Here is a 16,057-nt window from a genome sequence, read left to right as displayed (position 1 = left end):
AAATCTCTGCCACTAAAATATCTTGCTATCTGCTAATCCACGGACCCATCTGTCAGATGTAGATGAGTTTTGTTGTCTGTATATAGTATTTGTTGCTGAATTCTCTTCCCCAATGCATGAGTTAGCACTGCTCTCATACTGAGTTGACTAAATTAGCGGAGAGGATTGTCCTTACTCTCTGACATTGGCAGAAGAGCATTGCTGCGCAAATTCTTTGGTTAATAGAACTGAGTTTGGATTTTTAATTGTGTTATCAGGGGCTTTGAGAGACGTTTTAGAGTCATAGAATTTAAGGCCAGAAGGGATAACTGGGAAAACTCTATTCTAGCCATTGCGGCAGAGGCAAAGACGGGTTTGCAGCTAACTCATTGGTCCATGTTCTGTAGTAAGGATGTGATTTTCTCTATAGCTCTAGGAAGTCTATTTTGCATTTTACGAGCACATATGAAATATCCCTGGTTCGTGGATTAGCAGGTCTGGTTCTTTAATGGTGATTCCTAAAGTCATAGACAGATTGGACCCAAAAAGCCCACTTGGATCATCCAATCTGATGCTCCCTACATTTTGCAGGAGTCTCCCTGCCACATTCCTGCTAATGTCTCATCTAACCTGTTAAAGTGAGTTTTCTGTGCTGATAGTAATTCCCTAGGAGGATTTCCCCATATGTCACATTTAAGACTTCATCTGAAGTTGATTAGGAATAGGACTTGTGGAAAATATACTATTGTATCCCTCAGGGATATCCACTATAAATACTCTATTGATATCCAAGCTCCCAGGAACAGTCCAACAAGAGGAGTGAATCTGGGGGACTCAGATTAGTCTGTTCTCTCCTATGTGAATGCACACAGCTCTCATTAATAATAGTGCACATGGAAAGAGAATGAAGCCCATAGCAGACATTGGAGGATGCCTCTATCCCAGCAGCATAGATTCTTCCTTCTCCTTTAGAGATAAGCAGGAAAAAAATGATACATTTACCCCAGAGCACAGTCTGAACCAACCCCCCTACGCAGACTCCATCTGTGTATCCAAACCACATCTCTTTTCAAAGGGCCTAGCCCCATGCTAAAACCAAACACTCCAAAATGTGGACATTTCAAACCCAGATATGAACAGGAACTTTCCCAAATGCGAATGTGTTCAGATTCAGCTCATTATAGACATAGGCCTAAACTGCCATCTTAACCTAGGTCTACATATGGGGCTTTGATGCGGGCCCTCTCCAGTTCACACACAAGAAATTTAATGGGACTGCACGTATGAGCCCTGCCCACTGTTAAACTCCTTTTTGGAGGGAAAAACTACCATACAGCAGCTGTCTTCCCCCATTGTGGAGACTGCAGAGCACCCTCATATTGTAAGTATATAGGCAGACTCAGCTGAAACAACTTGTGTAGGACAAACAGATTCACAGAAGACAGTGGAATCTGCTCTTTTGCTGAATTGGGGCATGACAACATGGGGAGCGATTACATTCCATCTTGCAGATGCTGTAACAAACACTGCATGACAATTTCAAACTTAGGTGCCTGAGATTAGGCCCTTAAATAAGGGTGTCTTGTGCCCTGATTTTCAGAAGTAGGAGCACTTGCTACTCCTACTGATGTCTATTGTAGCTGCAGCTGATCAGCAATCAGACTATTTTTATTTGGCTGCCTAAATAAGGATTTAGATATCCAACGTGGGGTGCCTGCAGTCAGTCAGGGCTCAGCCATCATCTCTTGCCCAAACATCCTCTCCAGAACTCCCACTCCTGAGCAAGCCCACTCCTAGGGACCTTTCTTAGTCCAATTACCTCCAGTCCCTGGCACAGCTCCTCAGGTCCAGCTACCATGTACTGATGGAGAGCAGACACCCAAAGCCCCCCTCTCAGGGCTACAGTGTCTGTCTACTGGGAAGGGCAGGCCCATGCCATGCTCTAGCAGCCTCTCCTCTGACATAAACATTCCCCCTTGGTCTGTGGCCAGCTTCACCTTTTAAAGTTCCCCTTCTCCAGACAGTGCACGCTCTGCAGGTGCACCTAATTGGGACTGCCTGAGTGGAGGGACACCTATTAGGTTTGCTAGGGATGGGGGCATGTCCCATCACAATGCCCATGACTGAGAACCAGGTTCCTAGTTGATGAGGGCACGGAAATGGCCAGATGGCGAGCATGGTTGGTAGAAAAACCAGGACCAACAGCAACAGCTGTTGCTGCAGATGGTGAGTGATCCAGCAACAGAAGCAGTGACATAGGGTGGCTCAGGAACAGCAACCATGTGAACTGATATAGCAGATGGTCACCATAGTATATCTACTAAGCTAGCTGATTGCACCGATTCAAAATCTTCACCTAGAGTACTTCATTGATGAAGATAGGGCTGGGCTAGCAGAGACATTAGGCACAGCTATCTTGTTTTGAATCATATACAGCCCTGCTAATAATTGGCGCTCATTGCCCCTTTGCATGCCAGTTTTGCCTACCAACAAATTATGTGCAGCTTGCTCCCAATATGGCCCCTTTCTGATGCAGCATCTGGATGTCTATGTTTTCAGGCATAAGCTTTGAAAACTGTGCAGAACCTTGTGCAACCTCCAATATCTGATGCTGTTCCAGGAATCTAGCATGTCTAATACAGTATCTGAACCAGAAATGTACAGTACAATCTACAAAGCAGGCCTGGGAATTAGAGTAGGAAGGCTTTGCAGAGAAACAAGGAAGGAATGTGCAGCAGTTATGATGGACAAAAGTTGAAAGCACCCATTTAAATGCAGGGAAAGTCAATATGAAGGTGGATAGGCGAGTATGGCCAAAAGTCTCATCCAGAGCTCCTTCCTAAAGCAACAACCCCTCAGACAGACACCCAGTGTAGGAGACAAAGCTCTTCCTTCCAGCCTCCCAACAAAAGCTTGTCTCTTGTCTACATAGCAAATTTACAACACACCAGTTTGCTGCATTCTGGGACTTCCCCTGCATTGTAGAAATGTCCACATGGCGAGTGGCAAGCTGGTGCATTGTAGATTCACACCCTGGCTTGCCATGCAGTAATTCAACGTGTACACATCAAAATGTTCTGAGACCTAGGTTTTATAAGTGCTATTTGCCCTGCACTAATTCCCTGTTATTTTGTGTTTTTTGTATCTGAGTTGTCTTCAAGCTGCCACAATCTCCCTGCAGCAGACTTTCTTCCTGTGATTACATTGGCATTACCCCTGGGTTGAATCTAGCCGCATGAATATGTACAACTCTACCTGGTAATGAAATGGTGTAAATCCTAGACTGTAAGATCTTTGGGGTAACGACGGTGTCTTTGTATGTATCTAAACAGCACCTAGCACAACTCGTCTCTGATCATGACTGGGGTCTTTGAGTACTACCGTAATATAGAGATTAAATACAAATAAATAGAAATAGTTAATAGGACAGCAAACAAACATTAATGGGAAAATATAATAAAAGCTAATTCAGAATATGTAAGCTACAATGCAGTATGGTGGCTCAGAAAACAAACTAGACCACAGAGCAGATAGGAATACTAGGGAAATGCCAGTAAAAGTGAACTGTCAAGAACAGCTACTAATTGTACCATTGTTGGTATCAAAATGCCTTTCTTTGGGCAAGACTGGACTGGATTAAGAAGTTTAGATGTACACTGGTTAAGAGTTAACCAACATTCAGTAGGGGCCCAAGGTATTACAGTGATGGGCTCTTTGGAAACATTTAATTATAATGGTTTACCTCATGAAGTTTTCACCCAGTCCTTATTCAAGCAAGGTCCCCATTGAAGTCTGAGTGCCAGATGCTCAGATGATGTAAATCAGAATGGTTTAACTGAAGTCAATAGAGAATCTGGCCCTGAGTGAGGACTTCAGAATTTGACCCAATAAGCAGTATTGGATCAATGAAAAACAATTTACGATATCCTGAATAGCCCTCACCCACCCTTACCTTAAACAGTCTTCAGGGGGGAAAGCTCAGTGATGGGCTGCAAATTGCTCCTAGCTCAGCTCCATGGGTCTAAAGCCAGGTGGCCTTTCTCCCTCACCCCAGGAATTTCATGGGATGGAATTTGTCTGCTCTCCAAATCTGGAATCTTTTGCAGATGGGCAGACTGGTAAATCCACTTTTCCAATGCTGAAAAGATCTTGTGTGGCGGGGGGGGGCATGAACAATTCTCTCTGTGTCTTAATTTCACTACCTGCTAAATGGGGATAACAATACTGGCCTATATCACAGAACTGACACGAGGTTGAGTTAATTAATGTGTGTAAAGCACTTTGAGATCCTTGGATGGGAGATGCTACAAAAAGGCTAAGTATTATTATTACTCTAAACAAAACACCAGGAAAGCCTATTCCAGATTGTGGCAACTATATTGGGAATGGGGTAGCCATTATGGAAAAGAGAGTCCACCCCAGGTGGTAATGGTAGGAGGGGAACATTCTATTCCAGGGATTTGTTCCACGCCCCTCACTTGGAGAGTGGGGTGTAAAGCATACCCCTGTGTCTGGTAAGTCTGATGACCCAGAAATCTGCAGGTTTTATGCAAATATTGAAATGATGCAGTTTCATATTTAATGAATATGTATGGTGACTCATTTGCATAAGTAGTCTTTTTAATGAACAAGTTGTTTTTGTTTTCCATTCCTGCTCCCTCAAGCAGTAGCCATTGCTCACTCCTTGTGATAGGCATGCCATAAGCATCCATAAAAATAAATAACTACTAGATATTTAGGTGCCTTTAAGTCCTAATGAAACTGAAGCATAAATATAAACTGAAATCAAACACTTGGATTTATTGTTTAAAAATATTTGCTGACAAATCTGATGGAGTCTCTCATATCATAAATGCCAACAGCCACTAATGGAGGGGAAGCAAGGAGTCCAGACACCATGGTGAGGGGATAAGAACTGCACTGTCTCAGCCAAACCCAGAAAAATGCCACATTAATTCCATTAGTATTGTTGCTGACCTGAGCAGGAGGTGCCTAGCTTCTTCAGTGGGAAACTCACTCACTACAGGACTGTTTCAGACTCACATGTCCAGCTGTCTGATAGCTGGGATCATAGATAACATCTCTAACCCCTGCTCTGCCATCATTGCTGGCTCTCTTCCTGCTGTTCGTCTCACTACAGTCCCAGGTCACACTGTGAAAGCCCTTCCCTACTTGACAGAAGAAATGAACAGCTCTGAGGTCTGACACAAGGTCAGGGTGAGTCACTCTACCCTGCCCACATCTGGTCCCTAAGGTCTCAGCTAAATTGCTCCATCCATAAACCAGAGCAACGTAGCTGAAACTATAAAGATGTGGGTTTGAGGATGGAGTTTCTCACCCACATTTCCTGTTTAAGCCTCCTTGTTTCCCCAAGTGATTCAGACACCCATTGGGGAGCCCACAGAACTAGGAATCTACCAGGGAAAAAGGAGACTTAATGGATGTGAGGATACCCTCCATCCTTGAGTCAATGCAAGTATTGGCATTCCAGGAGGGCTTCACCCAGGGAGAAGGACAGATAGCACTGCCATACTCATTGGGCCTTCCACCAGGCACCGCAGGTCAGGAACTAATCAACACATCCCCAGCTAGCCTATCCCGGCCCTTCCCAAGGCAGTATTGCCTACTTTGGGAGCTGTGCTAGCTCACTGTGGGCTCCCAGTAGAGCAGGGACTGAGGGCATCTTGTGCCACTGTAATCCCTCTCCGGCTGAATAGCCTTAAGGGACTCAGTGCCAGCAGGACAGACTGTGGTGAATTGAGCCCTAGACATCTTAGAGATAAGGGAAGCTATTTCCATTGATGTGCACATAACATGATGCCCCTGCCTGGGTTGTTGACAGTGGGGGTAGAAGCAGAGAGCTCTGGACCAAAAAGCATGAATCTCTATACCTGAGCTAATTATCAACCTCATTGCATGGCCCACCTTCTCGACAGTGATTGAGTGCCACACTATACAAGTGTGGGTTACATGAAGATCATGGAAAGCCCCTTCTCAATGGCTCCAGATCATGAAAAGCCCCTTTTGGGGTAGTAAAAGCCAGAAATGTAATTAACTATTTGCTATAACTTGAACGAGGCTCAGAGTTCTCATCAGCTCCATGACCTTCCCCTTTAGGGTGGATGTTGAAGCAACTGGATGGAGGTGTTGTCTTGTAGAAGTAGCAGTTGACATGGCAGGGACTTTATGAAAGCAGTGAGACTTTCTGTTAATATGGGAGATGTGAGGTAAAAGCAGGGATTATAATGGGATCCTTCTATTGTACTGGTGCATGGAAAAGGAAAAAAAAAAAAAAAGAATATTTTGTTTGTTAGTAGAGGATCATGGTTAGAAGCCAGCAGGCATTGGAAGCAGAGAAACCACTGGTCTGCAAACTTACCTCTTGCATGGTGTGTCGAATCTATTCAGAAAAGCCAGGATAGGCTAAGACAAAAGGACATTCGTTGTGTTTAAACTCACCCAAAAGTCTCATTGAAAGTTTCACCTTACTAGTGACTTGTGTTCTATTCATAAGGCACAAAGGACAGAAGTTCAAATTAAATATGAGGTTCCTTTTCCCTCAGTGCAGGTTTTGGTAAAAAAGGTTACTGAAGACCAATGTTGCTGCACCAAGGAGGTCTCAGGATACGTGCCTGGTAATTCCAAACCCGGTCAAGCTTTTAGTCTTTCTTCACCTACTTTTATTTTTAAACAACTATTTGTAGTTCAAGCAAAGTCTTGACTGGATTATCCCTACATGAAGGGGATTTTGATTACAAAACAGACTTAGACCAAAAGCAGTGGGAAGGCTTACCACAACCTGGTACATAGCTATACTTACATCTAGATCATAATGCTGAAATTAAGCAAAAAGATTAGCTACCTCCACTTTTATATCAACCCTTCTGCACTGGCAAGGTCTTCAAAGCAGGAACAATCACTGATCTGGCAACAGATCCAGCTCTCGTGCACCAGGCACCAGTGTATATAATTTGTGGTGCACTTGAAGATCCTTTGGGATGAAAGGTGTTCTTGAAATATAAGACAGGGATGCCCAAAGTAAAGCCCAAGGGTGACATGTGGCCCATCGTATCCAAAACTGCAGCTTGAGGCCACCCTCTCCCGGTAGCTGCAGAGTGAGGACAACGGTGATAAATCACAAGTTTTTATTGCTGGTGAACTCAAACAGGCAATTTGAATCTACTGAGAATGATACATGTACAAGCAAATATTAGGCCTTGAGGGGGAGGTGGTGGAGATGGATAAATTTTGTATGTAAATGTCTCTGCAAACGAGGTATAGCTCCCAGGCTCCTGCTGAGCTGCTAATGTGGACCTTCAGGACGAGGTCATGTTGTTTGGGCGCCCGTGTTGTAAGATGTTATCAGTAGCATTCACTTGTATTAAAGGGGAGATTAAATAGAATAGATAAATCTCTGACTGCAGCCATGTTGCTCTTCAGAAAGAGAAATTAGATGTGCAAGGCATAGCAGCAGAGACATAGCCAGATTTTCAGAAGTACTCAGCACCCTGCAGGCAGGAACTGTATGACACTGAGGACTTTTGGAAATCTGGCCAATGACGTCTTTGCTGGAAGGTGCAAGAGTGTCATAGCATTAAAAGAAACCCAGTGATTCAGTGGATGCTACACAGTGATTTAAGAATATACTGGGTCCAATATTCAGTTCCTGGTGTGCAAACTGCAAGTAAAGTGCACTTCTGTGAGTAAAATAGACCCCTGTGAGGGTGCAATAGCTGAGGGGTATTTGTCAGTCATTGGTGAAAAATAAGCTTGAATAGGTGCCACAATGGTGCAGCTGGGTCTGATTTGCATGATATATCTACATATCAAAGGCCACTCAGGGACCATTCCTTAGCGTGAGTCATTGATTGTTATGCAGCTGTGCAAGAACAGTGGCACTTGGGGAGTTTCTAAAGCCAAAGAACACATGATTAAGGTGCTGGTCACCATAGGGGATAGCTGCCCCCCCATGGAGTCATAACTGTACCTACTGTGGGGTCACTGGTTGTGCTGCCAATTCACTAAGCCACTTAAACTTAATGTTTCTGTAATGGCAGTGTTCCAGTGTAACGTGCTCCAAAGTGAGGGCATGAGCTGATGCAGACATTGCATGCTGCATGGAAGGCAGTGCTACACCAGAGTTAAACTGGGAAGCTAGAGGGGTCCTCGGATTTAGACATGGAGGTTAGTCACCCTCACACCATCTCTTCATGAATGCAACTGCCAAAATGGACGGGCATGTCCCCCTCCCGCTCCAATATCTGACTCCAATGCAATGAATTGCACCCCTGTGCCAATTACCCATCCATCTCATATGTACACCCAAAGTGACTATTTTGTCGAGAACTAAACCTCTGAAATCATCTTTTACCTGGCTGATAAACTGAACCTATTATTTCTTTGATTTCATGGTACTGGCATCATAGCATGGAAAACACGTTTCTACTCTCTTTTTTAGTTTGTTTAATTTAATGAACTACAAAAAAGGAATACTAATCCCTCTCCCTATGTTCTGGGTATTTCAGGAGGCATTGCATACCACAGGACAGAGCTGATTAACTCTTTGCTGCCACTGCTTTCACATGTCCATTGCCAGCAATGGATGTTATGTGAGATGGGACAAAGAGAGGAATAAAACAGTTGCACTTTGTGCAGTACAGAAAAAATTAACACTGTGTGTTGATTCCTGTTTAGAAGCAGCAGCGTTACCAATAAACAATTCCATGGATAGAGTTTCTCTTCCCTCTGGAATGGAATTCCACAGACCAACGGGCAGATTTATGGGCTGAGTACTGACTAGAGAGAACAGTCATGGACCAACACGGTAATAATCCAGCCATTCCCAACACAACAGAAGAGCGAGACTCCACAATCACACAAACAGATTCACATCTTGAACCAAATTCATCGCTGGTGCAATGCCACTGGATTCGGTGGAACAACACCTGGAATCGATCTGGCCCCACATGTCTATTTACAGCACACCCTCTTCATGAAGCTCCAAGAGAGAAAAGACTGCAACTTGCACACTGCATTTTTGTTGCTTACGCCAACAGCCAAGAAGAATCCTCAGGACAAAAAAATTAATCTGTGGCTGCCAGAGCTATGCATCTTTGATGCCACCACCTCCCCCACAGCCTCAGGAATGTTCCCAAGTGGCTAAATTTCAAATTCTCCCTGGCAGAGATAGCTCTGAAATGGAGCTACAGTAGCTTGCAGCCCTTCCATCTCCTTGCTGCCTCTCACACAATCCCACATCATCCTCATCTGGAAGAAACTGAAGAACAGCCCTACCATGCTTCTTAAAAACTCTCTTTTCTAACATACTCCCTGATATCATGCAGTGAGGCACATCTTGGACAGCCCAAGATCAGCTTTATGGAGAGGGTTTGCTGTACTTAGCTTACAACAGCGTTTGGGAAGGAAAAATAAAGTCAGTACTCAAAGGAGAACACTGGGCCGAGCTGAGACAAGATCAATGCAAGAGGAAATGGACACAGGCGATACAGTCTGTCCCAGAGGGCTCCTACTGTTTCCTGGTTGCTACCCTAGTCAAATGAGGATTTTGACATCAGGCAGTGCAAGGGGCTGCGGAATTAAGTCATCAGCATCCTTAGTGCCAGAGAAGTCCCTGGGCAGGAAGGCAGAAAAGCCTTGGTGGTGTCAACATCTCCACTGGGTTTGCATGGTTGGACCCGGAGTTGGAGCTTACAGCAGCCCTTGTGATGAGTTCCACTGTGAGGGGAGGAAGGAGGTGGGAAGACTTCGGCTATTTCGCGCTTTGGCCACTTTGCCAAGATTCACATTGCACAGATTATGGTGGAATTCACCCGGCAGAAAAGGCCTTTTATTTATAAAAAGGAGTGGAGAAATTCTCTAGCGAGCATCAGGGCAGAAAATTCAAAAAGTACAAGTTCTATATAAATCCAGCAAGATGTCCAGCACCATAACATACTATGGTGCAATAAAGAACTGCAGGGAAAGGTCAGGGAGACTACAAGAGGGGACGCCATCCACGTCCCCAGTAGAGCGCCACTGTTGGGTTGTTCTCAACAGCAGATGGATTTTCCGTGATCCTGCAGCATCTCAGGTCCCATGGGAGGTATTGGTTGCAAGCAAGCACCTGAATATTGCCTAATGGAATAAGCCAAATCACTAATTTAGCTGGGGCGTCCATGCCCATCCACTAGTTTGGTTTTTGTATACATTTCAACTGTAGCATTTTCTCTCATTTCTCCACATAAAGTAAAATGCAGTTAACAGGATTTTTTTTTTCCCCGTAATAAGTTAAAAGTCAGAAACTACCTAACCAACAAGTAGCTGACACTGCTTCTTGCGGCCAAAAAAGTAAAATCCATAGAAAAATCTATTGGTTCTGTTTTTATTCTGCTATATCCCATGCATGCCCCCTCATAAAAGGGGTTGTGTATCATACAGGATGTATCAATCTTTGAGACCAGTTGACAGTTCCTGCGGTATGGGTGGGCTCTCTCACTTTAAGTGTGGCTGTGAGTTATTGTTCAATTGGTTTTGATGTGGCCATTGGCCAAGGCGATGGTGGTGGTGGGATCCCCTGGTTCAGCATTTTCATCAAATCGCAAGCGCAGGGTGTTCCTGATAACCAGCTGCTCCATGATGAATGCAGCGCAGAACCACGGGATGGCATACTCCAGGGTGATGAGGCCCATGAAGTCAAAATCAAACTGTGAATAGTCCCAAGGGCAGGCATTAAACTGGCGCAGGATGAAGCCAGTGGTGAACTCCCACAGGTATGTCCAGAGAGTGTAAATGAGGCATCGCACTAAAATGTTACACTTGTCTTTCAGATATAGATACATCTTCTCCACAATGAGGATGGAGGTGCCATAGATGAAGAGTGCCCAGACACTAGTAACACCCGGGAACTTCCAGTTAAAGTTGACCACAAACTCCCAGGCAGCCGTGAACATCACCTCACAAAAATAACCATGAATGGCATAGAGGTACCACCGTGAGAAAGCAGTCAGGGGTTCTGCAGCAGCCATCCTTCCACACAATCCCCAGCAGGAAGTCTGAAAAGAACAAAACAGGCAGAAAATCAATAAGGACATCACTGGGTCTCACCTCATTGGGAGGAAGATGAGTAAATTAACAACATCCACAAGAGATAAGTAGAGAAATGAGGCATAGCTCTTTTGATGGCAGGATTAAGCAGAGATGCAAAAAACTTTAGGTTGTTTCATTCTTCCTAGTGCTAATTTTAGAGCTGGTGAAAGCTGACAGATTGGTGATGAAGAGGCCGGCAATCAGGCAGCAGCAGTGCAGGTTTCCTGCATGCTGCACTACCAATAGGACTTTGATCAAGCTGGTGCTCAGTGGTAATGAGGAAGATGAAGGGTGGCATGACTACAAATCAGCTTACTGGAAACAATTAATACTATGAAATATGCAGGGAAAAAATCCTCCTTTAGTTCTGAAATAAGTAGAACAGACCCCCCCCCCCCCACTTTGCTGAGTCCCAGGCAATATGGGATAGATGAGGTGAGTAGGGTATTGAAATAATCTTAGACCCTCATGGTGTCCTTCATGGTTCATGCCCCCATAAATCTCAGCTGAGCCAAAGAGGGATTTGGGGATGCCCTTTTAACTGGCTAGTGAGAGAAACAAAAAGGAGTGTTCTCCAATGTTACACCTGTCCTTGTTCAACTGACCTGTTATTGGACAGTAAGGAACTGGCAGACATAAGATATCTGGGATTCAGAGAAGCATTTGATATAATACAGAATTGCCTGATTTATAGTCTAAAGGCACAAGTGAGCTATTGAAATGCTTTCAAATTTGGCTTCAGGACCGGGAGGAATAAAGGATTAGAATAAAAGGGAACAGCAGAGGGTAGAGATGTAGTTAGTCATGGTGAGTGGGGGGTTGGAACAAGGATCCTGTCTGTATACTGGAGTGTAAGGTACAGGAAAAGACGTGAGGGTGGAGTAAAAGGGTTTTAAAAGGGCACAACTTCATCACCCTAAACAAGTTCAACCCCACCCCAAACAATTACTATTATATCCTTCAAATAGTTTTAGAGATTTATCACGTCTCAATCACTGCTTAGCCAAGCTATGCACGTCATCCCAAATTCATCCTGGGCATAACTCTACTCAAGTCAATGGAGTTATACAAGGGATGAATCTTACCCATTTAGTTTTTTAAATCTATCCTTACAAATGAGTTTCTCCAGTCCCTTGATCAGATGCTGCTTTCTAACTTCCTTCCTCAGGCACCCTCTGAACCCGACAGTTTTATGTACAAGATGCCAAGAAATGACTGTAATATGTCAAGTGAGGTCTTACCAGTGCCATGTAGAGGGGGTGTATAACCTCCCTGCTCTGTGGTATGATGCCTCTCTCTCTTCCCAGTAAGAAATTGCACTGGAGGAGAGGTATTGGCAGGAGGTGAGTGGCAGAAGCATTTGTCTGGGAGAGAAGAAAGACTTCCAATGGAGAAAAGACATCTTTCTAAATAATGAACAGAGGGAAGATGACAGAGGGAGGAGACTTACCTAAAAAGGGCATAAAAGGAAGGAAAAGTATTGAGGGGAAAGGGGGTTAATCTGCTATTTGTTTCTGAGAAAGGAGGAGGATCATGGCAGTACTGAACATAGGGAAGACAGATGAGTGCCCATGGTCCACTCACTCTTATCTGAGGCCATTAAGATGACTAACCACCACCCACTGTCATGATAGTTTCTGTGAAGTGCACAGTTGTCCCACTAGCAGATTAACTGAGATCCACTGCCACAGGGTGACATGCCCCTTTATGAGGTAATGGGTCCAGCCTCACCTATGAGTCATTCAACCCTCCTCCCCAGATGGGGAAAATTAGCGTAGCCATGTAACAGGTAGGTCATGTGGTTAAAAGTCAGGCCTAGAGATAGAGAGAAGCCCCCAGAAAGCTAAAAGGAGAGGGAAGGGCAGACAGCTCAGAGAGGAGACTGCCTAGCACAGCCCAGGAGGGCTGTGGGGCCCCTGAACCAAAGGGGAGAAGAAGTGCCTTGTGAAATAGAACTGGAAACTAGCTCTAATCACAGTATAGGCCCAAGCAGGATGACCATGGGACTCCTCAACCATGAAGAAGAACCTCTGCTTTAATCACAGCACAAGCCGAAGAAGGATGGCTGTAGGACTCCTGACTTACGGGGAAACAAGGTTTGGAACTGGGTGGCCAAAGTGTCCATATTCCGAAAAGAATTAATAAATGATACTCCACAAGGGGAATCTTACTTTAAGTATTCTGGTCTGGGAGCAAATTGTTGCAAGAAGCCAGAGAAAGCTGGGGGCAGGATACCCACAAAGCCACACCATGCCTTCAGGAAGCATTGATCTGGGCTGCCCTCCTGCCACACCCACTAACCTAGAGGTCCCCAAACTGTGGAGCACACCCCCATAGGGGACATGGCGGAATGTTGGGGAGGTGCAGCTGGACCCAGGCCAGCCCCCATTTGTGGGGCTGGAAGGGAGTGCCACTCAGCCCTGCTCTGCTCCAAACTCTGCTCTGGTCCCACCCCATGGCCCCAGCTCCTGGCTCCAGTAATGCAGTGCCCAGCCATGGCCCCAATCCCCGATACCCTGGCCTCAGCGCCCGGCCCCTCCCCGCTGCAGCCTCTGGCCCGGCCACGGCCTCGAGCCCCCATCTTCATTCCCCATCCCCCACCCCACCCACAACCTCATCCCTGACTGTGTCCCCTGCTTCCAACTGGGGAGAGGGGGCACAGACAGGGATAAGGGGGGAACGTGATATAAAAAGTTTGGAAACCACTGCACTAACCCATTTTACATAGGCCACTGACCAGCCTTCATATGCTACAGACATCGGATCAATATCAAACTGGTTGACCTGTAAGAGAAAGACTACAAAGCCATCAGAAAATTCTCTGAGCTATCCAGACTCCAAACTAAGAATGATTGACTCAACCAACAAACTCTGAGGATCAGAAGGCAATAGGTTTATTGCCTGAGCCATGTGTAGGTGTAACATCTCCACACAATCCACTAAGAACTTCAATGCAGTGCATGTCACTGATGTTCCCAAGGGTGACCAGAGGAACGGCCAGCAGTTTATCAATGTGCTGTTACTTGGTTCACAGCTGATAGGGCTGGGCCAAGGAGTTTCATATCATTCCTCCATTTTCACATTATTTCAAGAGCAAACTGATATATACCCACTCGTCAGAGGTAGGAGAAGGAGATGGGCTTGGGGGAGGCCAGGACAGAGGCTTGTGTGTGAATCTGTGTCTGAGAGAGGACAGGAGTTATAAGAATATGTATCAGAAGAACTATTCCTATCCTAGGTAGGACAAGGTACAGAGAGCTATCACAGTCTGGGGAGAAGAGGGGTTGGGGAGGACACAATCCAGGGCTGAGGTCTTCCTAAGTCATTTCCATAAGCCTTTCTAAGCTTTCCTCAGCTCTGTAAGAACAGTGTTTGAACTCTGTTGGTTGAGAGCTCCCACGGAACCAATGCGATCTGTGCACTCAGGTCTTTCTTTCCAGTAAGTTCAGAAATGTCTTTTCAAAATGTTCTCAGGCCTTGCAAAATAAAACTCTGCAAAAGAAGCATTAAAAGGTGCAGTAAACAACGGCTCTCAAAGACACAACTGCTTCTGTTCAAGTCCTGTTGCCTTATGTCTGCCCACAGGTGACCAAACACTCGGGTGAATGCATCCATCCAGCAGTGTCCCCTTCTGGTGGCCAGCTCTGCTGTAAAACGTACATCCTGTGTGTAACTGCAGCCCAGACTAAAACTGCACCTATTCCCGGGCACAGCCGCATTCCCAGAACTGTGGTGTGGTGCTCTCAGATGAAAGTCATTCTTTACTGATAATATACATGCCATATTTATTAAATAAGTATCCATCCAGGAGACTTACCCGAGGCTAGTCCCACAGTGGGAGACTGGGGCCAGAAACTGAATGTAGTCCTCTTGCAGGCCATCCTTTGCGCTAGCAACTAGTTCACATAACTGGTCTTTTTTGAGACTTGTGACAATCACTGATGAAAACTCAACTGCCCACAATTATCAGCTGTGCTGGGAATGAACCAGGTGACAGTGTACTTATCAACTGACAGCAGTGTCAGCCACACCAATGTACATAACTCCCCGTGGACTCTATGGAGACATTATCCCTATAGATATGCCTCAAGTTATAAGGAGTTGATGGGGTTAGGAAGTGATGGGATTATTTGAAAGTCAGAATGTCCTTTCTCTGGGAAATTCCAAAATTTTCTGGGGGAAAAGTCATTCTGTTTCTAAATGAATTTCTCGCAGAAGAGTAATTCTGAAGAAAAAAAATTGAAATAACTGGAATGTTTCATTTAGAAAATTTCTAAACAAAATCTTTCTGGAAGCCAAACCTCTAACACTCCCGGCTCAGCCATGGCTCCCAGACGCCTTGCTGTGGAGCCACAGGCTAGCATCCCAACTCTAGGGCAGTCCACAACTCAGGCTACTAAGGAGCTGGGTGAAGAAAATGGCAAGAATATATGCTAGTTTTGAAACCTGCCTATGTTCTGTTGGAAGATCCGACACAATCCACATGTTCCCATGGAACATTACAACTGCAGTGAATCAGCATTTTCCCATGGGAAAAAGTTCCACTGAAAAATTTCCAACCAGCTCTACACCTAACCCCTGAGATTCCTCACTGATTAAACATTCCTAAATAGGGCCTGCATTTCTGTCTTGCTGGATTGTGGTAATGTCCAGTGGCCCCAAAGCAGATTAGCTCCTATCCTGTTAGGCACTGTGCAAATGTGTAGGGAGATGCGGCCCTGCCGTGAAGTGCTTACATTCTATAAAAGATGCAACATGTGAGTAACAAACAGAAGGCGGGGGCGGGAAGAGAGATGCAAGAAACAATAACATCACATGGTTACACAGATTAGTAATTGCACAACTCAGTCGTTCTAAATCATCTAAGTGTTTATAAAATGAATAAAATCCATCTAATCCCCAAGCACCACACCCCCAGCCATCATTGCTTGGCTGATTTCTTGTAAACAGCACAGCAGAAGTGGATCCAGAAGCGGGATGGGCAGGAGGAGAG

The 16,057-nt window shown here is 45.1% G+C and overlaps 1 protein-coding gene across 2 annotated transcripts in view; it reads right to left on the bottom strand.

Annotated features, from left to right (window-relative positions):
* Window positions 1–8,406: 8,406 nt before the first annotated feature.
* The window catches only part of TMEM229B (transmembrane protein 229B), a 54,218-nt gene continuing 46,567 nt past the window's right edge, over window positions 8,407–16,057 (bottom strand). For both annotated transcript variants that reach the window (XM_067557790.1, XM_067557791.1), the window contains exon 2: window positions 8,407–11,030. In XM_067557790.1, coding sequence (XP_067413891.1) covers window positions 10,500–11,030 — 531 coding nt within the window. In that variant the 3' untranslated portion in view covers window positions 8,407–10,499. The remainder of the gene's footprint in view (window positions 11,031–16,057) is intronic.

The sequence above is a fragment of the Emydura macquarii genome, unplaced genomic scaffold (assembly GCF_026122565.2).
Source record: "Emydura macquarii macquarii isolate MOO-44397 ecotype Brisbane River unplaced genomic scaffold, CSIRO-AGI_Emac_v2 contig_1876, whole genome shotgun sequence".
Taxonomy (NCBI): Eukaryota; Metazoa; Chordata; order Testudines; family Chelidae; genus Emydura; species Emydura macquarii.
The sequence above is the reverse complement of the archived record's forward strand: the minus strand, read 5'-3'. Positions and strand labels throughout refer to the sequence as shown.